This window comes from Schistocerca gregaria, chromosome 2 (genome assembly GCF_023897955.1).
Source record: "Schistocerca gregaria isolate iqSchGreg1 chromosome 2, iqSchGreg1.2, whole genome shotgun sequence".
Taxonomy (NCBI): domain Eukaryota; kingdom Metazoa; phylum Arthropoda; class Insecta; order Orthoptera; family Acrididae; genus Schistocerca; species Schistocerca gregaria.
In genome coordinates this window covers 158009584-158036200 of record NC_064921.1, presented here as the reverse complement: position 1 = coordinate 158036200, position 26617 = coordinate 158009584, and the positions used below count along the sequence as shown (strand labels likewise).

General features: G+C 44.7%; 1 protein-coding gene and 1 non-coding gene across 2 annotated transcripts in view; both read left to right on the top strand.

Moving 5' to 3' along the window:
* The first annotated feature begins 2286 nt into the window (after positions 1 to 2286).
* LOC126335684 (uncharacterized) overlaps positions 2287 to 26617 on the top strand; it is a 63091-nt gene continuing 38760 nt past the window's right edge. The window contains exon 1 of the mRNA XM_049999141.1: positions 2287 to 2506. Within this exon, the coding sequence (XP_049855098.1) occupies positions 2287 to 2506 (220 nt within the window). The remainder of the gene's footprint in view (positions 2507 to 26617) is intronic.
* Trnai-uau (transfer RNA isoleucine (anticodon UAU)) lies at positions 15910 to 15983 on the top strand. The gene has a single exon. It is a non-coding gene; the product is annotated as a tRNA-Ile (tRNA).

The window sequence follows — 26617 nt, the reverse complement described above, 5'->3', positions numbered from 1 at the left end:
ATTCTATTCTTAATTTCAAATTACTCTTTCTATAGCTTTTATCACTGTAAACTGAACCGAGGTGTTACACGGTACAGACCGCGAACAACCCCATCGAGGTGGTCACACATATTCACGATTGGGTTTTAATTCGGGGAGTTTCGTGTCCAGGGTAGTACGGTAAACGCATCGTGGTGCTCTTCGAACCATACACGAACACTGTGAGCTCTGTGACACTTTGCTCCTGGTGATAGAAGCTATTATGCCTACAGAAGACAAACTGTATGTAGGGCTAAGGATAGCTAGGTGCTTGGGTTGATCCACTGTGTCTTCCAGGCTAACGAGACCAGGGAATGCCACGAATACATTCGCCAGACCACAGAGCTCCTTTCTACTGGTCGTACCCATCCGATGACTGTTGCAGTGTGTTTGCGTTCAGATGTTTCACACCGCGCACGCCAATGCCCATTTGTCCAATGGACCGGAAATTGTGATCCTTCTGAAAACGCCACCTGTCGCCACTCAGGGGATGTGCGCTTGTGGTATTGTCGAGTAAATTCTAGCCTACATCGTCGATCGACGATGAACAGCAATCAGTATGAGTGCATGGATCAGGTGCGTGATCCATAGGCCCATACTCAAGAACGTTCGCTGAACGGTCGTTGCGAAGACACCGTTGGTAACCCCTTGGTTCATCTCGGCGGTCAGTTGCTCAACAGTTGCACATGTATTCGCCCATACACATTTCCGCAGGCGTCGGTCACCATGGTCACCTGTGTCGCCGGTTTTCTATAGCACCATTTTGCCACAGATGATATATACTGTATTAAGCGTGGTGGCATGCCAACAGTTTACAAATTTAGTCTTTTCGGCCCAAAAGGCAATGATCATGCCCTTTTGGATGTCAAATAAATTGCTCCATTTTCACATTGCACAAACGACTCTACTGTTATACATGTAACCCGAACACACTTTATACACCTTCTACTGCCATCTGTGAGTGTTATTGGACATTGACGTAGATCGTGAATACATGGCGATTCAGCTGATCCTACAGATGCCATTTTATGCAGCCTGTACTGTTACAACTGACATTCAAAAACCGTGCATGACGTTTTCATATTCTCTCGCTCACCACACGCGAGCTGTTAGTGCTACAGGAAAATGAACAGGACTTTTCTGTAGAAAACTTGATGTAATTAAATCTTTCTGCTAGAGGCCATAGTTTTCGAATTATTCAATAAATACGAACAGAAGTGAGCTTCAAACCTGTTTTCTCTTGAGTATCTCTTAAACTGTATCCCAGTACAAAATCTAACTACATAAAATTTCAAATTAAAAGGCCTTGTTCACATTTTTTCTCTAGGACTAATAGTTTGTGCGTAGTAAACGAGAGAATACGAAAATCGTGCACGTGGTTTTTGAAGGCGTTGCGGGTTGCATAAGATCTACTGGTAGGGGCAACTGAATCGCCCTGCGCAATGGTGGCCCTAAAAATTTCTTCCACAAAAGCAACAATCAAAATAAGTAGGAAAGTAAATTTATTGCTACTACAGCTAATATTTAGTGTTGTCTGTGCCATTTTGACTGTCACTGACCTTATATGGACGATGTCCAGCCTTACTTCAGGTGCCAATCTTTTCTTCGCCAGGCTACGAGCTACAGGATATTAAATTTACGTGACAATTTGCGCAAAGCCTTGCACTAAAACCAGATTTGTTCTTTCGGTCCGCTCTCAAAGCGGTCTCATGGCAATACCTGTGCAGCGGGCTAGCATTAGCGGCAAGACGGTAACAAGCACACGGCTATCCTGAACAACGCGAAATCAGTGTGGCAGCTGCGATCCCGACATCGAGGCAGCCGCTCTTTGCGATCCAGCACGCCGGTGCGCCGCTAAGTTTGAGTGTTAAAACTGCGAGCTATAAAAGCTGACAGGCGCTGGGGAAGCTGTAGAAAAAGCCCGACCCGTCCAGGGGAAACTTGGAGAGGCGGCACCGTCCGGGCAGCGCGGACTTTAACTTGCGCGCACGGCTCATTCCAGCGGCTACAAGACCCCGCACTTTTCGGCAGCCGCGCGATTTATGAGAGCTCCCGAGTGCAAAAGTTCCTTCTTTTCCACTCCTTTTATTTTCTTCCCCCCACCCTCCCACCTTTCTCTCTCTCTCTCTCTAGCGACCGGACCACTCTTTCCGCTCTCGCTATGACTTGACTCGGGCTGACCTCCCTCGTTTATCGGCGTTTTTAATTAAAACGCCACGTACGCCAGAAATAGTTGCGGCGGTTTCCGCGTACCAAATTAGCGTCGCGATGCCCGTGTGCGGCTGCGAACGCTGCCGCCTCCGGGGGCCCCCGGGGGGACGTCTCGGTTGGCTCAGCCACAGCTTTTCCGCGACGTATAAAGCCCGTCAATACCCAGTGCGAAAGCGGCCGCACTTTGCATACATATTAAACGGCGCCGTCGACGCGAGGGGCGGCAATAGCGGCGAAGGCGACGTCAAATGGGGCAGCCCCCAAGGCCCGACTCACTGTACGGACACGAGCTGCTGTGGCAGACTTCTCTCCGCGCCCTCGCGTTTACCACCGGCACTAGACCGTCTCGCGAAGTGATGATCTTGCTCTCTTTACCTACAGCAAAACTGTGTCACGACTGGAAAGCAGATGATGGTGTCAATCGTACATTCATTCCTCCATCGTGTTCTGTAGATTCCACACAAAAGGAGAATCTTCAGGGATTTGTAATAAATCGAGCTATGTTCATACATCAGTAAAATTCCGCAGCTACATCCGCAACGACATACATAATCGGATAACCACTGTGTGGTGTCACCGCCAGACACCACACTTGCTAGGTGGTAGCCTTTAAATCGGCCGCGGTCCGTTAGTATACGTCGGACCCACGTGTCGCCACTATCAGTGATTGCAGACCGAGCGCCGCCACACGGCAGGTCTAGTCTAGAGAGACTCCCTAGCACTCGCCCCTGTTGTACAGCCGACTTTGCTAGCGATGGTTCACTGACGACATACGCTCTCATTTGCAAAGACGACAGTTTAGCATAGCCTTAAGCTTCGTCATTTGCTACGACCTAGCAAGGCGCCATATTCTTCAAGAATTTATTCTGAACTGATAATACTGTGAATCACGTACCGTCAAGAGCGATGATCATCATTAATGGATTAAAGTTAAATATCAAACTAATTACGTCCGCTTTCTGAATTCTAATTCCTTGTCATGTTCCAGACCTCACGTCAGTATAGTTCTTCCCTCCTCAAGCCAGCCGGTGTGAGCTAAAACGCGTGCATTTTGGCCTCCTCTAGTAACACAGTGTTGGCTGTTCTGCCAACACAACACACTGTACGATGCGTGGCGCAGGGTACCTTGAGCCACTACTGCTCATGTCTTTTCATGCTTCACTCGCTAATAGAGCGAGGAGAAATTGACTGTCTATATGTCTCCGTATGTAACCTTATTTTTCATATCTTATCTTCGTGCCCTTTATGCGAAATGTATGTTTAGACTCGTTCTTAGGTTTGCTTCAAGATCCGGTTCCCAAAATTTTCTCACTAATGTTCCTCGTGAAGGACTAGATATGGGCTAGCTCGTTCATCCTTGGGAACTAGTTCACTGGTGATAGCTCTTTATAGGGAACCGTTCTTTTTGGTAACCGTTCTTTTGTGGGAACCGTTCACGTTTACTCGTTCGCCATTCATTTGTGCATTGTATATGGGTCTTACGAAAAATTGAAAATTAATAGCTTAGATGAGAAGATGGAAGGCGCCTAGAGGGGCACTTGCCTCACGTGTGGAATACAGAGTTTTTGTTCATTACAGAATTGTCACACGCTTGTAAAAGTAGTTTTCGTGATTCTGCAAAACATCTAGTTTAGCCAACATCAGTGTTATGTGGCTGATCGCAGTGAAATAATATAAGGTGCCGCACGAAAAACAGGCCCCGAATGTACAGACTGTTCGCCAAGCCAGCACGATTTGTTGACCGCTACGAACAGAACAGATAAACATGTAATATGGTTCAAATGGCTCTGAGCACTATGGGACTTAACAACTGCGGTCATCAGTCCCCTAGACTTAGAACTACTTAAACCTAACTAACCTAAGGACATCACACATATCCATGTCCTAGGCAGAATTCGAACCTGCGACTGCAGCGGTCGCGCGGATCCAGACTGTAGCGCCTAGAACCGCTCGGCCACCCAGACCGGCGAAACATGTAATAATTAGGCAGTAAAGAAACAACAAATAAGCTAACGCAAACAGCTTCGAAACTAACCTAAGGACATCACACACATCCATGCCAGAGGTAGGATTCGATCCTGCGACCACAGCGGTCGCGCGGTTCCAGACTGTAGCGCCTAGAACCGCTCGGCCACCCAGGCCGGTTAAACAAGTAATAATTAGGCAGTAAAGAAACAACAAATAAGCTAACGCAAACAGCTTCGAAAGTAACCTAAGGACATCACACACATCCATGCCCGAGGCAGAATTCGAACCTGCGACCGCAGAGGTCGCGCGGTTCCAGACTGTAGCACCTAGCACCGCTCGACCACCCAGGCCGGTTAAACATGTAATAATTAGGCAGTAAAGAAACTACAAATAAGCTAACGCAAACAGCTTCGAAACTAACCTAAGGACATCACACACATCCATGCCCGAGGCAGGATTCGAATCTGCGACCATAGCGGTCACGCGGTTCCAGACTGTAGCGCCTAGAACCACTCGGCCACCCAGGCTGGCGAAACATGTAATAATTAGGCAGTAAAGAAACTACAAATAAGCTAACGCAAACAGCTTCGAAAGTAACCTAAGGACATCACACACATCAATGCCCGAGGCTGGATTCGAACCTGAAACCGCAGCGGTCGCGCGATTCCAGACTGTAGCGCCTAGAACCGCTCGGCCACCCAGGCCGGTTAAACATGTAATAATTAGGCAGTAAAGAAACAACAAATAAGCTAACGCAAACAGCTTCGAAACTAACCTAAGGACATCACACACATACATGCCCGAGGCAGAATTCGATCCTGCGACCGCAGCGGTCGCGCGGTTCCAGACTGTAGCACCTAGCACCGCTCGGCCACACAGGCCGGCGAAACAAGTAATAATTAGGCAGTAAAGAAACAACAAATAACTTAACGAAAACAGCTTCGAAACTAACCTAAGGACATCACACACATCCATGCCCGAGGCAGGATTCGAATCTGCGACCATAGCGGTCACGCGGTTCCAGACTGTAGCGCCTAGAACCACTCGGCCACCCAGGCTGGCGAAACATGTAATAATTAGGCAGTAAAGAAACTACAAATAAGCTAACGCAAACAGCTTCGAAAGTAACCTAAGGACATCACACACATCAATGCCCGAGGCTGGATTCGAACCTGAAACCGCAGCGGTCGCGCGATTCCAGACTGTAGCGCCTAGAACCGCTCGGCCACCCAGGCCGGTTAAACATGTAATAATTAGGCAGTAAAGAAACAACAAATAAGCTAACGCAAACAGCTTCGAAACAGTAGATGATGACTGGTGGGCGACAATGAGCAGTCCAGTATTCGGGGCCGATTTTTCGTGCGCTACCCTATGCCACTGAAATAGTGTTGTGTAATTTACCGTATTCTCATCACATAATGTGATACTAGACACTCGATTATGGAGCGGAGGCTTCATTCGGTTGTAAGTTGGTCTGCCTTCCATAACAATGAACATGCTGTTTTACCTGGGATTAAAAAAAATAAAAGATAACGGAAAATGGCCACTCGTGTGTCCTGTGCCGACTTGGTTCGTTTGTGTAATACCAAAAAACCTTTTCTTTTTATAAGTATGTTCTCTGCCGTTTATCGAAATAGTGAAGTAAGTTGATATGCCCGTTTGTTACTTGAAAATATGTATGTGTTACATGTTTTATGTAATTTACGTAATTATAAAATACATTTTAATTACTGGTCGTGGACTCTGGACAGAATACCAATAGAACTCAAGTCCAGAGATGAAAAAAGATTTGAAACAGATCTAGAATGGGCGTGAGCAGCGAACGAAAGGAACAACAACTCTATACTGAACTATCAGCAGCAGTCGGCAGTGGAACTGCGACGAGTGGCCACGCGAAGAAGGACGGGTCCCGCCGAATCAGACCGAGACCGAGACGGAGGGGAACGAGACCGAGGCTGGAACGAGACCGTCCGACGTGCCGTTGCGGGAACGAGACCGACCGTTTCCCGTTCCCGGGAACTATAGGTAGAAAGCCGCGACCGAAGTGAAGTATGAAAGACCGCTCGTTAGAATCCGTTCTTCGCTCCTTCTGCTCATCTTGGTGAACCGTTCCTTTGGACCCGTTGGTTCGCGAACGACCCATCTCTATAGACTACATCGCCTTCCCTGCAGGAATTCCCGTTTGAGTTCCCGAAGCGTCTCCATAAAACTTGCGTGTTTTTCGAACCGACCGCTAACAAATCTAGCAGTCCGCCTCTGAATTGCCTCTTCCTTTAATCCGGACTGATGCGGATCACAAACACTCAAGCAGTACTCAAGAATAGGTTTCACCAGCGTCCCATGTGCGGTCTTCTTTACCACTGTCCTACATGTGGTCTCCTTTACAGATGAACGACTTGCACGCTTTCCTAAAATACTCCCAATGAACCGAAACAGATCATTCGTCTTCCCTACCATAATCCTCACATGCTTCTTCCATTTCAGATCGCTCTGCGACGCTACATCCGGATATTTCACATCTGCATCTACATGGTTACTCTGAAGTTCACACTTAAGTGCCTTACAGAGGGTTCATCGAACAATTTTCATACTACTTCTCTACCATTCTACTCTCGAATGGCGCGTGGGGAAAAAGGAACGCCTAAATCTTTCCGTTCAAGCTCTTATTTCTCTTATTTTATTATGATAATACTTGACTGTGTGTAGCAGTACACTACTAACGCTGTATCCGCAGTGCATAGTCTCGAAATAGGCCTGGTCGTAAAAACCATGGCGATAGGTTTAATTACCGTACGGTGCAGCCCTCCCACAAAGGAGGTACATCAAAATGGTTCAAATGGCTCTGTGCACTACGGGACTTAATATCTGAGCTCATCAATCCTCTATAACTTAGAACTACTCAAACCTAACTAACCTAAGGACATCACACACATCCATGCCCGAGGCAGGATTCGAACCTCCGATTGCAGCGGTCGCGCCTTTCCGGACTGTAGCGCCTTGAACCTCTCGGCCACTCCGGCCGGCGCGGTACATCACTATTGGAGGGATCAGGAGTTGACAGAGCCTCGCTAAAGCCGGATAATATTGTTGTAGCAGAACTCCACATTCTCGGAACAGCTCTTCCATGTACATGGGTCACTCCAAAAGAAATGCACATTATTTTTGTAAAAATACAGTTTTCATTCTGCATGTGTGAAAGTTTTACAGTGTGTAGATACATCCTTCCCGCTTCTTTTCAAATTTAGTTCAACCTGTTCCCGTGAGTGGCACCGTCACAGCATGTCTTCAAGTGGCTGCTACACTTGACGTTCGTCAGAAGCAACGTGCTGTCATAGAATTCCTGTGCTGTGAAAACGAGACAGTGGGAAACATCCACACGAGGTTGAAAAAGGTGTATGGAGATGCTGCTGTCGATTGCAGTACAGGTAATCGGTGGGCAAGCAGGTTACGTGATGAAAGCAGGCGCGGCAATATTGAGGATTGTCCTCGCAGCGGCAGGCCTCGTGCTGCGCACACTCCAGACAATGTGCAGAGAGTTAACGAATTGGTGACTGCTGACAGACGCATCAAAGTGAACGAATTGTCAAGCTACGTTGGGATAGGAGAAGAAAATGTTTGCAGAATATTGAAAGTGTTGGCGTTAAAAAAGGTTTGTGCCAGTGTTGACAGTGGCTCACAAAGAAACAAGAAAAACGGTATGCAGCGAACTTTTGGAATAGTACGAAAATGATGGAGATGAATTTCTTGGAAGAATTGTGACAGGTGATGAAACATGGCTTCATCAGTTTTTACCAGAGACGAAGAGGCAATCAATGGAGTGGCATCATGAAAATTGACCAAGAAAAAAAAAATTCAAAACCACACCTTCTGCTGTAAAAGTTATGACTGCGGTGAATTTCGATTCCGAAGGACTCTTGCTTGCGGACATCATGCCAAGTGGAACCACCATAAATTCTGATGCATGTGTGACGACACTGAAGAAACTTCAAGCTCGACTGAGTCGTGTTCCACCACATCGGCAACAGCACAATGTTTTGCTGTTGCACGACAATGCACATCTCAATCAAAAAACCATGGAAGCGATCACAAAACTCGGATGGACAACACTGACACACCCGCCGTACAGTCCTGACCTGGCTCCATGTGACTCTCATCTCTTTGGGAAACTGGAAGACTCTCTTCGTGGAACAAGGTTTGAAGATGATGACTCCCTTGTGCACGCTGCCGAACAGTGGCTCCAACAGGTTGGTCCATAATTTTACCGTGCTGGTATACAGGCGCTGGCTCCAAGATGGCGTAAGGTAGTTAAGAGGAATGGAAATTATGTGGAGAAATGAAAATATAGATCTAAAGGATGTATCTACAAACTGTAAGACTTTCAGACATGTAGAATAAAAGATGGATTTAAAAAAAAATAGTGTGCATTTCCTTTTGAGTGAACCTCGTAACTGAATGCCCTCTGACTGCCACCAGCCCCCTAACTGAATTTTATTAGTAGTTGTCCCAAAACAATCTCACCTAATACAAAACAAAAAAGAAACTGAAATGGGGCCGGCCTAAAGAGTGAAATCCTGCAGCCGTGGTGCGGCGGCCAAAAACGCCTTTGTGCAAAAATTTCGCGCGAGCGACGAACAAAAGTGTAGCCCAGCTTACAGCCGTAATCCTCGGTCGCCAACACGCGCGGAGTAATGTAAAATACATCAATTATTGGTGGCGGTGCCGGTCGCCGCCGCAATGTATGCAAATCCGTTCCGGCTGTAGCGAGGCAGTCTCGTTGCGGTGAGCCAGTAGGTGGAGCGGCGGGGATCGCGGGCCAACAGTCCCTGTGTGGGCAGCCGAGCGGTGGGTTCGGCTATCAGAGGCCGGCCTCGCCGCCGCCATGCAAATCGATGTTTGCTTTTAATCACCGGATGGTGTAATTCCCTCAAACAAGGAGCCACCGCCCTCCCAAGGGGCTGCAGCGGCCGCCGCCGACGATTCCTGGACCTCCCAGACGAGAGGTAGAGAGCAGAGCTGCAGTGCTGTGGACCGCCGTCTTCCAGCGTGGCTGCCGACTACGAATTGGATTCTGGTGAACGCCGCGGCCGGTTTCCAACCTCATCTGGTAATTTCGTTGATAGTGTTATTCCTGCAGATTCAGGGAGTGGTGACCTAATACACCACGCGCCATTAAAATTGCTACACCACGAAGATGACGTGCTACAGACGCTAAACTTAACCGACAGGGATAAGATGCTGTGATATGCAAATGATTAGCTATTCAGAGCATTCACACAAGGTTGGCAACGTGCTGACAGGAGGAAAGTTTCCAACCGATTTCTCATACACAAACAGTAGTTGACCGGCGTTGCCTGGTGAATCGTTGTTGTGATGCCTCGTGAAAGGAGGAGAAATGCGTACCATCGCGTTTCAGACTTTGATAAAGGTCGATTGCGGTTTATCACAACGCGACGTTGCTGCTCGCGTTGGTTGAGATCCAGTGACTGTTAGCAGAATATGGAACCGCTGGGTTCAGGAGGGTAATACGTAATGCCGTGGTGGATCCCAACGGTCTCGTGTCTCTAGCAGTCGAGATGACAGGCCTCTTATCCGCATGGCTGTAACGGATCGTGCAGCCACGTCTCGATCTCTAAGTCGGGGACGTTTGCAAGACAATGTTACCTGCACGAAAAGTTCGACGACGTTTCCAGCAGCATGGACTATCAGCTCGGAGACCATGTCTGCGGTTACCCTTGACGCTGCATCACAGACAGGAGCACCTGCGATACTGTACTCAACGACGAAGCTGGGTGCACGAATGGCAAAACGTCATCTTTTCGGATGAATCCAGGTTCTGATTACAGCATCGTGATGGTCGCATCCGTGTTTGGTGACATCGCCGAGAACGCACATTTTAAACGTGTATTCGTCATCGCCAGACTGGCGTATCACCCGGCGTGATGATAAGGAGTGCCATTGGTTACACGTCTCGGTCACCTCTTGTTCGCATTGACGTTACATTTCAGACGTGTTACGGCCCGTGACTCTACCCTGCATTGGATCCCTGCGAAACCCTACATTTCAGCAAGATAATGCACGACCGCATGTTGCAGATCCTTTACGGGCCTTTCTGGATACAGGGAATGTTCGACTGGGGCCCTAGCCAGCACATTCTCCAGATCTCTCACCAATTGAAAACGTCTGGTCAATGGCGGCCGAGCAACTAACTCGTCACAACAGGCCAGTCACTACTTTTGATGAACTGTGGTATCGTGTTGAAGCTGCATGGGCAGCCGTACCTGTACACGCCATCCAAGCTCTGTTTGGCTCAATGCCCAGGCTATGAAGGCCGTTATTACGGCCAGAGGTGGTTGTTCTGGGTACTGATTTCTCAGGATCTAGGCACCCAAATTGCGTAAAAATGTGTTTACATGTCAGTTCTAGTATAATGTGTTTTTCCAATGAATTCCCGTTTATCATACGCATTTCTTCTTGGTGTAGAAATATTAATGGCCAGTAGTGTATTATAAACAAGCCTCTGGTTCGCATAGCCAGTAGTGTACTATAAACAAGCCTCTGGATCGCATTAAGTGAATGCTGTGTTTGTAATGTGTGCACGATTGCACTTAGCGCGCGTATCGCAGTTTGAACCTGACAGGTAAGGAAACATACTCTTACTCACCAAGGGCTACGACTTGAGCTGAATAGCTGCCATCAATGGTCCTAAAATATTGCAATGAGGTAGGGAGGTGGTCTTTATCTTAGAATAGACAGCAACTATTCTCTGTAATTATATTTATTGGAACAAATAATAATAATGTCGTGTGACGAGGGCCTTGCGTCGGGGAGACCGCCCCTCTGGTGCAATTCTTTCGATTTGCCGCCACTTCGGCGACTTGCGTGTCGATTGGGATGAAATGATGATGATTAGGACAACACAACACCCACTCCCTGAGCGGAGAAAATGCGTGACCCAGCTGGGAATCGAACCCGGGCCCTTAGGATTGACAGTCTGTCGTGCTGACCACTTTTTTTTTTTTTTTAATCTTATTTTGTTCGTTTTCGTTCGTTTCATCTCGTCGGCGCGGACGTCGCAAGACACCCGTTTCAGTTCGTTGTTGATCCATTAACTCAGTTTTTTTATTACAGAGGGCAGCTAAGTCTCTGACCGAACACGCTGAGGTACCATGCCGGCTACCACTCAGCTACCGGGGGCGGACATTTATTGCAATCACTTCTGAAAATATTTGGTCATTACATTGCACAAGAGCAATCTCAGGTATCGTCTGTTCAGACAAGGGGATCCTGGTATTAAATTTGTCAAATAACATAAAATATAAAAGAGCAATACTAGCACAAAATTCAGGATGCTTAAATATTTTCAACTGAGAGAAAGACTCTCTGGAGGAAGCCTGTCCTCATGTCGAGCTGAAGAATGTTATCAGCTCTAACAAATTGTATTGTTTCCCCACAAATGTTAACCAAACGTGGTCAGTGAGAGCACGAAGGAAATGTGTTAATTTATGAAATGAAAAGTAGTGCCTCCACCTTCGTTAATTGGATTTGAATGGGAATATTTTAATAAATCAGATGCAGAAATAATCCTTACGACGTGATCGTTAATTACCAATATTCACTATTCCACATTATCACCAGCCAATTGGATACACTTCTGCCAACGATGGACAAGTTTTCTGAATCTCTCATGGAAGAAGTCGACACTCTGTTTCCGCAAACGTAGTCTCACAGTTCTCTCGACGCCTACATCAGAAGCATAATGATGTCCCCGCAGATCGTCTTTCATTATTGGAATCAGATGGAAGCCAGACGGTGCTAAATCTGGACTGTATGGAGGAAACCGTACGGTGGTGGCATCTGGGGTACACATCGTGCACGAACGTCCTACAGTCAAGCAAAGCAATAATGTGACCGACACGTTCTTGTGAAATGCCGATTGTACTTGCAGTTTCTCTGTGAGTGATACGACAATCTTCCTGAATCAATCTGTGAGCATTTTGCTTGTGAAACTCGGTGGTGTCAGATCCTCCCACCTCAAAATCTTTAAACTTACTTGCCCAATGACACACAGTACTCAAATCAACACAACCACCATTAACTGCTTTCATTCTCTGATGAATCTCCTTTGGGGTCACAACTTCTGCTGTGAAGAATTCAATGACTGCACGTTGCTTAAATCCCATTGACCGACCTTCTGCGCAGGGTTCCATACTTCACACTGTAACAACATACCGTTTAAGGTTAAGTCTCCACGCGAACTGGAGCTGTAGAGATGATGCTACGGAACAAGCCAGTATCTGGCACATACCAATGCCGCCAACTGTTGAAAAGTTACGAAGGTGGAGGCATTAATTTTCAGTCAACCCTGGCACTACATGAAGGAAACAACTTCCTACTTTGAGCTTCGTATCACTGGAGTAAAAACTGGCTTGTGACACGACATTTACATTTAATGGCGTGCTGCGCTCTCTAACTTGTACTGCTCAGTGTCGTCGGCTTGACTGCTGCCGTGTCTCGTGAAATCTGTAAATCTATCAAAACCCTACATTGCGCCTGGCTGATTCTATATCAGCAAACTTGCCCTATATTTTCGTGAAGCGAAAAGCGTTAAATTCATCTTAGTCTGCTTTTAATGGTTATACACAAGCGCAAGGCCGGGGTGCCACGTGCTACTCTCCCCTCGCTATTTTTTAGTGCCATAAAACTGAATGACAAATGTACTAACAAACAATCTGAAATTGGAAATATTTTCAATAATCATTTTTTAAATGTTGTGGAGAAAATAGGATCTAGATCTTCACTAGAAGAGGCAAGGCTTCTAATAGAAGAGGCCATACCTGTGCAGTTTGAAACAACTGTATTTCCACGAACCTCTCCCTCTGAAATCAGTAAAATAATAAACTCACCGAAAAGTAAAAGCTGTTACGGAATTGATGGCATTTCCAGCAAGATACTTAAAGTTTGTTCCCCACAGATAAGTAGGATTCTCAGCCACGTATGTGACAGCTCTTTGGAGCAGGGTGTTTTCCCCGATAGACTGAAATATGCCATTGTAAAACCATTGCTTAAACGGGGGATACGTCGGATGTCAACAACTATCGCCCAATCTCTCTTCTGACAGCTCTATCAAAAAATTTTGAGAAAGTAATGTATTCAAGAGAACTCTCCCATATCTGTAAAAATAAAGTACTATCAAAATGTCAGTTTGGTTTTAAGAATGGCTTTTGAACAGAAAGTGCTATATACACGTTCACTGATCAAATATTAAATGCTGTGAATAACCGGACATCACCTATTGGTATTTTTTGTGGTCTCTCAAAGGCCTTTGACTGTGTAAATCATGGAATTCTTTTAGATAAGCTAAATCATTATGGTTTGTGGGGGGCAGTGCACAAATGGTTTAATTCATACTTAGCTGGAAGAATGCAGAAAGTTGAAATAAGTGGTTCATGTAATGTTAATACAACAGCTGATTCCTCAAACTGGGGGCTATAAAGTACGGAGTCCCACAGGGTTCGGTCTTAGGTCCTTTACTGTTCTTGATATACATTAATGACTTACCATTCCATATTGATGAAGATGCAAAGTTAGTTCTTTTTGCTGATGATACAAGTATAGTAATAACATCCAAAAACCAAGAACTAAGTGATGTAATTGTAAATGATGTTTTCACAAAATTATTAAGTGGTTCTCAGCAAACGGACTCCCTTTAAATTTTGATAAAACACAGTATATACAGTTCCATACAATAAATGGTACTACTCCAGTAATAAATATAGACTTTGAACAGAACTCTGTAGCTAAGGTAGAATTTTCAAAATTTTTAGGTGTGTCCATTGATGAGAGGTTAAACTGGAAGCAACACATTGATGGTCTGCTGAAACGTCTGAGTTCGGCTACGTATGCTATTAGGGTTATTGCAAATTTTGGTGATAAGAATCTCAGTAAATTAGCTTACTATGCCTACTTTCATTCACTGCATTCGTATGGTATCATATTCTGGGGTAATTCATCGTTGAGTAGAAAAGTATTCTTTGCTCAAAAACGTGTAATCAGAATAATTGCTGGAGTCCACCCATGGTCATCCTGCAGACATCTATTTAAGGATCTAGGAATCCTCACAGTAACGTCATAGTATATATATATATATATATATATATATATCACTTATGAAATTTGTTGTTAATAATCCAGCCCAGTTCAAGAGTAATAGCAGTGTGCATAGCTATAACACCAGGAGAAAGGATGATCTTCACTATGCAGGATTAAATCTGACTTTGGCACAGAAGGGGGTAAATTATGCTGCCACAAAAGTCTTTGGTCACCTACCATCAAAAGCCTGACAAATAGTCAACCAACATTTAAAAATAAATTAAAAGAATTTCTAGATGACAACTCATTCTACTCATTGGCTGAATTTTTAGATATAAATTAAGGGAGGGAAAAAAACTAACTTAAGCATTAGTGTCATGCAATATTTGGTGTAATGTAATATCTTGTACAATCATCTTTCTTTAACCTGACACGTTCCACATCATTACGAAGTGTCGTATCCATGATCTATGGAACAAGTATTAATTTAATCTAATCTAATCTAATCTTCTCGCAACAACATAACGGCCTTGCCTCTCTTCACTCTCCGCTCAGATTTACGAAAAGAATTCAGCCAGCTCTTGACTGAATTTTGGAGCCGCGTGAACAAAGTGTTCACACCCGTATATCTCCTTTCCCTGTCGTCCTGTCACTGAGGGATGCTCTCTGACCACACTCGACGACGTCTCAAGGGAAAGTGCCTGTCGCGCTAGGCAGTTGCGCGTGTTCTCAGCCTAGCTTCCCTCCCTCTTCAGTGGGGCAGGACAGTGGATGATACAGCCAATGGCAGTCGATCTTTCATTTCTAGTAGCCATGGCTGACCAATCAGCAAATGGCTTAATAAGTACAATGTCGTAGAATTGGCTGGCATTCAAGTGAACAACCAGGTCTATTACCCCTCATCACTCCATCATGCACAGGAGTGGTAAGTTACGTCCTCGCGCGCCGCTCACGTGATATATTGTTCTTCCGCCAGTTCTCTGCCGTGCCAGTCACCTGCACTTGACCTTGAGTAGGCTGCGGTTCCACAGACCATTGTGTCACAGCGTGGCTAACTAAAACTGGCTTCCCCTCCAGTGATACTTCACACCCTGTTTCTACCTGACTTAAACATACAAATTTACCCAAGGGAAACATTTTCGTCACTCTCGATGCCACGTGTATTGAATCTCAAACAAGTGCAACATACACACAAAAACCCGTCCCATATTGCAAAACCAGTGTCTTGCAACAATGTAAACGATACGTAAAACTGAGGCACCCGACATGTAAGGTGTCTAAAATCCCAACGTCTTACAGTATTTGAATTTATCTACATACGAAGATGCTATGTGTTCTTTCGGACATGTCACCGATGGTATCTGTTCTTTCGGACATGTCCGAAAGAACAGATACCATCTCCGTATATATATAGTTAAGGCCCACCGGCCACTTGACCATCTTTTCCATCTGTGCGAATGCACAAACAGTGCCCGAACTCTTACGGGAATCGGCAACGCGCCGCGAGTAATAAGTATAATAGGCGGGGGTACTACGAATGTAGTGCAGGACAATACGTTGAGAATGCGGGTTTCGCGGGAGGCGTGCCAGAGATAAATCCCTGCAATCGCGCTATCCTCTATGTCCTCGGTGGCTCAGATGGATAGAGCGTCTGCCATATAAGCAGGAGATCCCGGGTTCGAGTCCCGGTCGGGGGACACATTTTCATTTGCCCCGTTGACGTATGTCAACGCCTGTAAGCAGCTAATGGTGTTCATTTCATTGTAATATCTACACTAAGGTGACTAAAGTCATGGGAAAGCGATAAGCGCGCATACAGGTGGCATCATTACCGCGTACACAAGATATAAAAAGCCATTTCATTGGCGGGGCTGTCATTTGTACTCAAATAATTCATGTGGAAAAGTTTCCGACGTGATTACGGCCGTACTATGTGAATTAACAGAGTCTCAACGCGAAATGGTAGTTGGAGCTATGTGATGCAAAATTCCATTTCCACAATTGGTAGAGAATTCAATATTCCGAGATCCACAGTATCAAGAGTGTGTCGCGAACACCAAATTTCTGGAATTACCTTTCTGTCTTGAAATCTGGCAGAAAACCCAAAGAGATTCTGGTCGTACATACAGCACACCGGTGGCAAGACAATCAATACCTTCACTATGCGATAACAACGGTGAAGTCACTGATGACAGTCCCACTAAAGCAGAGTTATTAAACACGGTTTTCCGAAACTCCTTCACCAAAGAAGACGAATTAAATATTCCTGAATTCCAATCAAGAACAACTGCCAAGACGAGAAACATAGAAGTAGATATCTTCGGTGTAACAAAGCAGCTTAAATCACTTAATAAAGGCAAGGCCTCCGGTCCAGATTGTATACCATTCAGGTTCCTCTCAGAGTATGCTGATAAAATAGCTCCATATTTAGCAATTATATACAACCACTCGCTCACAGTAAGATCCGTACCTAAAGACTGGAAAATTGCTCAGTTCACACCGATACCCAGAACAGGAAGTAGGAGTAATCCGATGAATTACAGGCCTATATCACTAACATCGATTTGCAGTAGCCTTTTAGAACATATACTGTATTCGAACATTATGAAGTACCTCGAAGAAAATGATTTATTGACATATAGTCAGCACGGATTCAGAAAATATCGTTGTTATGAAACACAACTAGCTCTTTATACTCAAGAAGTAATAAGTGCTATCAACAGGGGATGTCAAACTGCTTCCATATTTTTATATATCCAGAAGGCTTTCGACACCGTTCCTCACAAGCGTCTTCTAATCAAACTGCTTGCCCACGTAGTATCGCCTCAGTTGTGGATTCGTGATTTCCTGTCAGAAAGGTCACAGTTCGTAGTAATAGACGGAAAGTGATCGAGTAAAACAGAAGTAATATCCGGCGTTCTCCAAGGAAGTGTTAATAGGCCCTCCATTGTTCCTGATCTATATTAACGACATAGGAGACAGTCTGAGTAGCCGTCTTAGATTGTTTGCAGATGATGCTGTCATTTACCGTCTTGTAAAGTCATCAGATGATCAAAAAGACTTGCAAAATGATTTAGGTAAGATACCTGTATGGTGCGAAAAGTGGCAATTGACCGTGAATGAATAAAAGTGCGAAGTTATCCACATGAGTACTAAAAGAAATCATCTAAATTCCGATTACGCGATAAGTCACACGAATCTGAGGGCTGTAAATTCAACTAAATACTTAGGGATTACAATTACAAATAACGTAAATTGGAACGATCACATAGGTAATATTGTGGGTTGAGCAAACCAACGACTGCGATTCATTGGCAGAACACTTAGAAGGTGCAACAGGTCTACTAAAGAGACTTCTTACACCACGCTTGTCCGCTCTTTTCTGGAGTATTGCTGTGCGGTGTGGGATCCGCATCAGGTGGGACTGACGGATGACATCGAAAAAGTGCAAATAAGGGCAGCACGTTTTGTAATATAGCGAAATAGGCGAGATAGTGTCACAGACATGATACGTGAATTGGAGTGGCAGTCACTAAAACAAAGGCGTTTATCGTTGCGGCAGGATCTTCTCATGAAATTTCTATTACCAGTTTTCTCCTCCGATTGCGGAAACATTCTGTTGGCACCCACCTACATGAGGAATGATCATCGCGATAAAATAAGAGAAATCAGGGCTCGCACGGAAAAATTTACGCGCTCGTTTTTCCTGCGTGCCGTTCGAGAGTGGAACGGTAGAGAGACACCACGAAGGTGGTTCATTGAACCCTCTGCCAGGCACTTTATTGTGAATAGCAGACTAATCACGTAGATGTAGATGGATAACGCAATGGCAGGCGGCATTTACTTAACGACACGTGTCATTGTTAACAGACGAACAATGCCGCGTGAAATAACCGCAGCCATCAATACCAGGCGTATAATCAACGTATTCATTAGGACGGTGCGCCGAAATTTGGCGTTAATGGGATATGGCAGCGGACGAACCACTCTAGTTCCTTTGCTAACAGCGTAACATGGCCTGCAGTGCTCGTGACCATACCTGTTGGAAGACAACTGAAAAACTGTAGCCTGGTCAGATGAATCCAGGTTTCAGTCAGTAAGAGCAGATAGTAGGGTTCGAGTAGGGCGCACACCCCACGAAGCCGTGGACCCAAGCTGGCAAAAAAGCACTATGCAATCTGGTGGGGCCTCGATATTGGTGTGGGCTGGGCTGTGTTTACACAGAATGGACTGGGTTCTCTGGTCCAGCTTAATTGACCATTGACTGGAAATGGTTACGTGCGGCTATGTGGAGACCATTTGCAACCATTCATGGACTTCAAGTTGATGCCCATTGTCACCGTGCCACAACGGTTCGCGAGTGGTACATTGTGTACATTTCAACCAGATCACATACTATGAATCCCGAATCCCATCGGACATTATGCGACATAATAGAGAGGTCAGTTCGTACACAAAATACTTGGACGACTACAGAGCAGTAGCATGGCTCAGTATTTCTGCAAGGGACTTCCAACGACTTGTTCAGTCCACACAACGTCGAAATGCTGAAGTAGGCTGGGAAAAAGGAGGTTGTAGCGGGACATCATCCTCTAGTATTACTTTTCCTCAAAAGAAGTTGTTGATACCAATATTATTTTTTGAATTCTGGACAGGTCAATATTATCTCACTTGCGTTGCAGTCTTGATGTTTTAATCGGTAAGCACTAGTTGTGAAGGTACAGTTAAAACTATTTTTGAAGAAACGTTTGAAATTACGAACTATTGCCACACTTAAAATTTATGTTATTAATCATGCAGCGCTGTACCGATTATTATGTTTATTTCTAGATTCATTTGTGAAATAATAGTCAAAAGTAATAATGTAACAGAAACTAGTAGAACTTCATTTGCCAAGAAAAATAGTAAGCCCTTTGGAATATTCTTGTTTCCACAGAGCGCGAGAGTCGAAAGCATGCCTCTGATGTGATTGGACGTATTTTTAAATTTTTGTGGGAACAATATAATTTCAGCTTTCTTAATGTGAAGAATTAACAGACTGTATGACATACTAAAATGTGAGAAAATATCTTTACGTGAAATCAGAAATTCTGCAACAACTATCTTCAAATTTATTTACTTCAATCCAACCGTGAGGACCCAAAATGTGACATTTTCAGCTTCAAGAATCAGACCCCATGACAAGAAGAACTGGTGCCAACTCGACATGACAAGCTAAGTACGCTAGAAAATTTATTGAGATCTTCGCTTCTCTCAAATATTCATAAAAAACTTAGTTTAACAACAGCTGCAAAAAAAGGGGGCGATGGGGGAGATTTCAAGGTCCGACACGACATTAGGGGGTATCCCATAAATATTGTAACTGCAGTGTACCCCGCGCAACAGAATTACATGATCACTTTTTCGAAACCCCGTAATTGTTCCCCGTTTTGAAATTTGGCTCAAAGGTGGATAAAACCTACCTCTTTAAAGCCGCAAAAGCATGGCGCTCTGCAACCTATCCCTCTGACCAGGTTATTCTTCAAACAGCAAGATGACGACACATGCGAAAAGGGGGCCAGCTCGCCAGTTCAGTCAGCCGTAAGGTGGGTTAATGGTGTCATATTGCCACGACGTTTCAGCGAGATTCTGCCCAAGGCCATAGTGTACTTGCCACTTGAGGAGAAGGTCGTCAGAGCCCCTATTAACCATATTTCACCCCTTCGTTTGACGCCCTGGGATGGAGGTCAGATCCAAGACACCCAGCGTTGAAATCACACGGTTTCTTATGGGAAGGCGAGAAAAACACTGCAGAAATACTAAAGCTCAGAATCGAGACGAAAAGGCTCTACGGAGTGGCACAAATGGCGTCAATGAAAACTGCCGTTACCACGGTGCGTCGATTTCCACACATACCCCGGTCGAAAGCGACAGTTCGCAATCCGACAAGTAACAAGATGATGATGTTGACAACTTTTAACACTGCTGACAACCCCCGCAAATTTCAACCCTTCTCTAAAGACGTTGTGGTGCTGGACACGGCCGGCCGGGGTGGCCGAGCGGTTCTAGGCGCTACAGTGACTGCTACGGTCGCAGGTTCGAATCCTGCCTCGGGCATGGAGGTGTGTCATGTCCTTATGTTAGTTAGGTTTAAGTAGTTCTAAGTTCTAGGGGACTGATGACCTCAGAAGTTAAGTCCCATAGTGCTCAGAGCCATTCGAACCATTTTGCTGGACACGCATTGAATGTGGTCGCACCCCTTTGGTTGCAGCACGGCTGCAATTTTTGTTTTCGTGTATAGGTTGCAAGCGCTAGGCATCGTTCAAAACCACCGACGAAATATGAATGTAGCCCGAAATATCGAAGGATCTTATGCTTTTTCAACCATTCTGTTGTCCGCCCTCCTGTGGTGTGGCCATGTAGGAGTACAGCATAGAGATGTGTATGAGTAAAATGGCAGTTGTGTTCCATTCAGATTCTCCCCCTCCCCCCCCCCCCCCCACATCCCCCAGTTCGGCAACAACACCCTTGCACCCTTGGTGCTACTCACGCACATTTTTTGAGCACGATACAAAAGCGTCTTCAGAAATTTTGACTCCGTATAAACCTGGCGGCTGCTCTAGCGTCTGCTGGTTAGACGACCCGTTTGACAGCCATTGGGTGGGATTTACTACCTTAAGGAACCAGAGCAGCGGCCAGGCTGAACAAGGGCGTACAAATTTCTCCTAGGTACATTTGTAACATGCTCAACAAAGTTATGTTTGTGACACCGAGGATGTTACCAACTGGGATGTTTTAGAGGGAACCTTTACATATGTTATTGACGCAGACGTTAATGTTGTACTCCCACATTATCACTCCAGAGGAAGGCGGAAAACGGGAGGGTTGAAAGAGAATATGTATCCTTTGACGTTGCGGATCACGTTAAAACTTCGTTGAATGGCTATGACCGGTTCTTAGTGGTTTCATCCAGTTCAGGAGGGCAAAAACTACGGCTGCGCTGTACTCCAAGGGGTTGCGATCAATTCAGTGGGGATGCAGCCCCACAGTTTCCTTAGGGAAGTGTTGTGGGAACGCTTGAGTTAAATTTCATCCAATGGAAGACAATTAAGGTGTTTCGAAAAAGTAATCATTCGGTATTGTCGCGCCGTGTACTTACTAGTGAACCCAGAAGTACTTTGCCGTTGCTCAATATGTATGGGATTTTGTTATACGTCCTAATTTCCTTGTACCTCCCTCTCTTCGGCGCTCACCTCCTCCTCCCTCTCCGTGTCCATCTCCTCGTTCCATCCATACCTCTCCACATCTTCCTCGTGTCTCTGTCCATTTACTCCTTACCATTCTCTATGTCCAATTTCTCCCCCCCTCCCCCCTCCCCTACCCTCTTGAGCCATTACCCCTTTCTCCATCTCTATGACCATGAGCCTTATTTATTGCTATTGCCAGGCAAATGGTGGATGGTTCCTATGAAAGGGTGCGGCCGATTTCCTTCCCATCCTTGAAACATTCAGAGTTTGAGCTCCGTCTCTAAATGACTCCGATGTCGACGGGACGTTAAACCATAATCGTGCTTGCTTGCATGGACCTATGAAGACAGCAGCTACGGTGACAGCATTTCGCGTAGTTTTAATCAGCGTTGGGTAGGATTACAAAATCTGAGACGATTCAAATTACATAGTAGTATTCTAGCCAGCTATTACAACATTCCTGTTTGCTGTTAAAACCGACTGCGGGAAGGAAACAAAACAATACATAGCTATGTATACGGAAAAATAAAATAAAGGGGAAAAACAGTCTGTCTAATGATCTAAATGCCCTGATATCGCATTTAAAACTGACTGCTAGAAGGGAAACGAAACCGCACATTTTCACGGGACAGAAAAGCACAGAATTTACTTTCTCGCAGTCGGTTTAAACAAAAAACCTGAGAATTGTTGTTTAAGAAAATATACAGCCTGTATACTATACGGTATACGCGAACTTCCACATGGCATCTCCCAGGGATGGTGGGCTATGCAGGGGGGGGGGGGGGGGGGGGTGGAGGAATGGGGAGCGAGCACTATAGCTGCTGAGAGGATGAGGCGGGGTGAGGAGGGAAACAAGCTCCGCCTCCATGTACTGCAGGCAACACAAACGTCTTTCTTAAACTTCCACAAAAGTGGCTATGTGTAGGACAGAGTTAATCGTCAGTTAAATACTTCGCGCTATCGAAACTAAGATCACTGTTTGTACTGACATATTAAATGAAAACATTAACGTCCTACGTTATCATTTACTGTATCAAAATAAATGCGGAATTAGAAGTAGGTAAAAGAACAATTTACGACACTTGGAATGGAAGATACTAACTTACTGTTTATTTTTTAAATGTACTAGATGCCTCACATTTCAGCAAATCTATTACAACGTTCGACACAAATGTGTAATAAAACAAGAATGAAACAGGCCAATTTTGCTGAAGCTCCTGATAATTCCGATGCACTAACAGTTTCACTGTCGCCTATAATTGTTTTCTCTGGTACGTCACTGGTAACTGAAGTGCCGACGTACACAATGAGGTTGTCAATGTCTATTTCCATCAGACCGTCATGACTTCCGTACTTCTGCTCAAGCTGTTGTACTTTTTTTTTACATTAACCTTTCTAGTCTTCCTCAGTAGCAGCCTGAAAACAAGCGCTTGCAAGACTCAGTATATTTTCAGATATGTTACCTGTAATGTTGTACCCCCGAAAGAGTCGAATTGCATTCGAATATTTTCAGAAAAAAAAGTTTAAATGTGTGTGAAATCTTATGGGACTTAATTGCTAAGGTCAGCAGTCCATAAGCTTACACACTACTTAACCTAAATTATCCTAAGGACAAACACACAAACCTATGCCCGAGGGAGGACTCGAACCTTCAGAAATGGGTTAAAGTGTACGATTAGTCATTCCTATAAGCATCTGTCTTTCTACTGGCTCTATCAGTAAAAGAGCACAATTTTAGATTAATGACAACCAAATGTTGAGCTATTTAGAAATATTCTCTAATAGGACTGCAACTGAATCTAATCTCTTTTTGCTAGGAGTTCCTGGGGATACGTGTGGGTGATTCCTGACAAATTCTCTAACTCCCGCAGTAATACACTGTCTCTTTTCAGTGTACGTCGCAGCTCTGAGAGAAGACTGCCAAATCGGGTGTAAACAGTGATTTTTTTTCCTTCGTCGCAGCACTTCACTACATTCATCATTATTTCTGTCTGGATCCTTATCGGCGTCCTGAGTGAATAATTGAAGTTTAGTTGGTTAAGAGCTTTTCGAGATTTTTGATGATTACTTCTCCCTATTATACATATGTATCTATACATTACAACACATATAGCATCCACACGTTTATCAGACCATGTGTCAAAAATTTTCAGTAAATCGGTGAAGAACAATTCGAGATATTTGCTAACAACTTCCCGTCTTTACACATTAAAATATCACATATGTTGAAAATACGGGGGTTGGAACTATAATAGTGGCAACTATTTATTTACGCCTCGTACAGAACAGATACGTGTTTCAAAGTTTTACTGACCTTCAAAGTAGTCACCAGCATTGCGTATAACCCGTTGCGAGCGATGTAGAAGTCGTAGGATACTCTTAGCAGTGCCACTTGTGTTGACACTTAGAGCGACGCGGTCTATTGCCCGACGAATTTGTAGCAGTTCTGCAGCGAATGCCGTGAAGTGTTTCCTTCAGTTTAGAAATCGAATTGAATTCACGAGGGCTTAAGTTAGGGGAGTGCATTGGGGGTATAGCACTTAGCACTCGCATCAGTCAAACAAATCAGTAACAGCTTGCGCTGTACGTGCTTGAACATTGTCCTGCAAAAATATGGTCAGGTCGTGCAGAAAGTGTCACCACTTCCATCTCTATGCTGTTCATTTTTGGAACAAAATCTACGACCAAGTTAGAGGCAAAAGTGGTGACACTTTCGGCAGGAACTGACCATCATTTTGCAGGGCAATGCTCAAACACGTACAGTGCAAGATGTTACTGATTGACTGACGGGGCTGCTAAGCATTATACCACCTACTGCACTCCCCTGACTCAAGCCCTCGTGAGTTCAACTCGATTTCTAAACTGAAGGAAACACTTCACGGCATTCGCTTCAGAACTGCTACAAATTCCTCGGGCAATAGACCGCGCCGCTCGAACTGTCAACACAAGTGGCACTGCTAAGAATATGCTACGAGTTCCACATCTCTGGCAACGGCTTATACACAATGCTTGTGACTACTTTGAAGGTCAGTAAAACTTTGAAACACGTATCTATTTTGTAAGAGCTGTGAATAAATAGTTGTCACTATTGAAGTTCCAACCCTCGTATGTAGGCTATGTTCGTCCAAACAATTGTTAGAGTATGGTGTGAAAATTTGAAGAAAATCGGTCCAGAACTTTTCTTCGAGATTTTTGCTAACAATGAGCTATGTCTCTCCAACCGTTTAATAGAATCTTGTGTAAAAATTAGAATTAAATCGGTCAAGAATTCTTCCAGATTTTTGGTAACAGCGTTAAACAACGACTTGTCTTCATACAGTAATATAGATGCGAGTGTAGGGGCAGTTAAATGGAAACGAGGCACACGGGAATAAAGTAAGTAAAGTGTTCGTTATTTGTGAAGTATATGGCACCTGTTAATACATTTATCTCACTGTGAGGCAAGGCGGTCAGTGCTTTCCACTGGACTCGCATTCGGGAGGACGACGGTTCAATCCCGTCTCCGGACATCCTGATTTAGGTTTTCCGTGATTTCCCTAAATCGTTTCAGACAAATGCCGGGATGGTTCCTTTGAAAGGGCACGGCCGATTTCCATCCCAATCCTTCCCTAACCCGAGTTTGCGCTCCGTCTCTAATGACCTCGTTGTCGACGGGACGTTAAACACTAACCACCACCATCAGTGCTTTCATGGAAAAATGTTTACGGCTACCTACGTAACCATTATTATACCCAGATTGCACCTCCTCGTTTGAAGCAAATGGAGGTCTACAAAATCAGGAAAATCGTTTGAGGATAGATAGCGACTGTACTGAGGACGTGTAAGGGTTTCCCAGCGAAACTTATGCAGCGTAGTTGACACAATCTTGGCTACATATGGGCGGGCATTATTCTGCAACACAATGAAGCTGCCCGTCATCGTTTCTGTGCGTTTGGGGTTGATGGCGCGCTACAATTTTTTTCCACGTACCGCTGTGTATTGTTGGTGGCGCCGTGTTTCGGAAAATCAACAAGCAAGGTCATCGGGACTTTCCCAAGAACGTTGACGAAGGGCAAAATCCTGTTGCAGGATACTGCTCGCCCACATGTTGCCAAGGCTGTTTCGACTACATTGCATAAGTTTTTCTGGGACACTCTTCATAAAGTCCCGATCACTCCCATGCGATTCCCACATTTTTTGAGCTCTCTACTTCCTTCGAACGAAGAGGTGTAGCGTGGGTACAATTATGGTTCCGTTCACCACCGCAGACATCTTTTCATGAACGCATTGACCGTCTTGGCACGCCGGCCGCTGTGACCGAGCGGTTCTAGGCGCTTCAGTCCGGAACCACGCGGATGATACGGTCTCAGGTTCGAATCCTGCCTCAGGCATGGATGTGTGTGATGTCCTTAGATTAGTTAGGTTTACTTAGTTCTAAGTCTATGGGACTGATGACCTCAGATGTTAAGTCCCATAGTGCTTAGAGCCATTTGAACCATTTTGGCACACAGTGCGATAAAGGCATTAACATTTATGGCGATTAGTACTGAAATATGAAACAGTTTACTTACATTTTTCCCTCTGTGTCGTTTTCATTTGACTGCCCTTTATATTTATTTATTGTCTAGTTAATCTGATCAGATTAGTGCTTTAGTAAAATTTTTACTAAAGAATGGTGGTACAGATTTTCTCTGACAGATTCACTGACAACAATGCTGACCTATATTAGAACCTCCCTGACCACTTGCCGGCAGGCAGCAGCAATATTTTCGGCAAAAATATACAGTGCCCACTACTCCAGCCCTGACACTAGATCCCCACTTCCTCCATTTATTCTTAGTATTATTATTATTATTATTATTATTATTATTATTATTATTATTATTATTATTATTACTATCAGTGCTTATTGTTGTTAGTATTCACTGTTAGTATTTGTGTTGGGTAATAGTTACAACTGTTCTCATACACTCCTGGAAATGGAAAAAAGAACACATTGACACCGGTGTGTCAGACCCACCATACTTGCTCCCGACACTGCGAGAGGGCTGTACAAGCAATGATCACACGCACGGCACAGCGGACACACCAGGAACCGCGGTGTTGGCCGTCGAATGGCGCTAGCT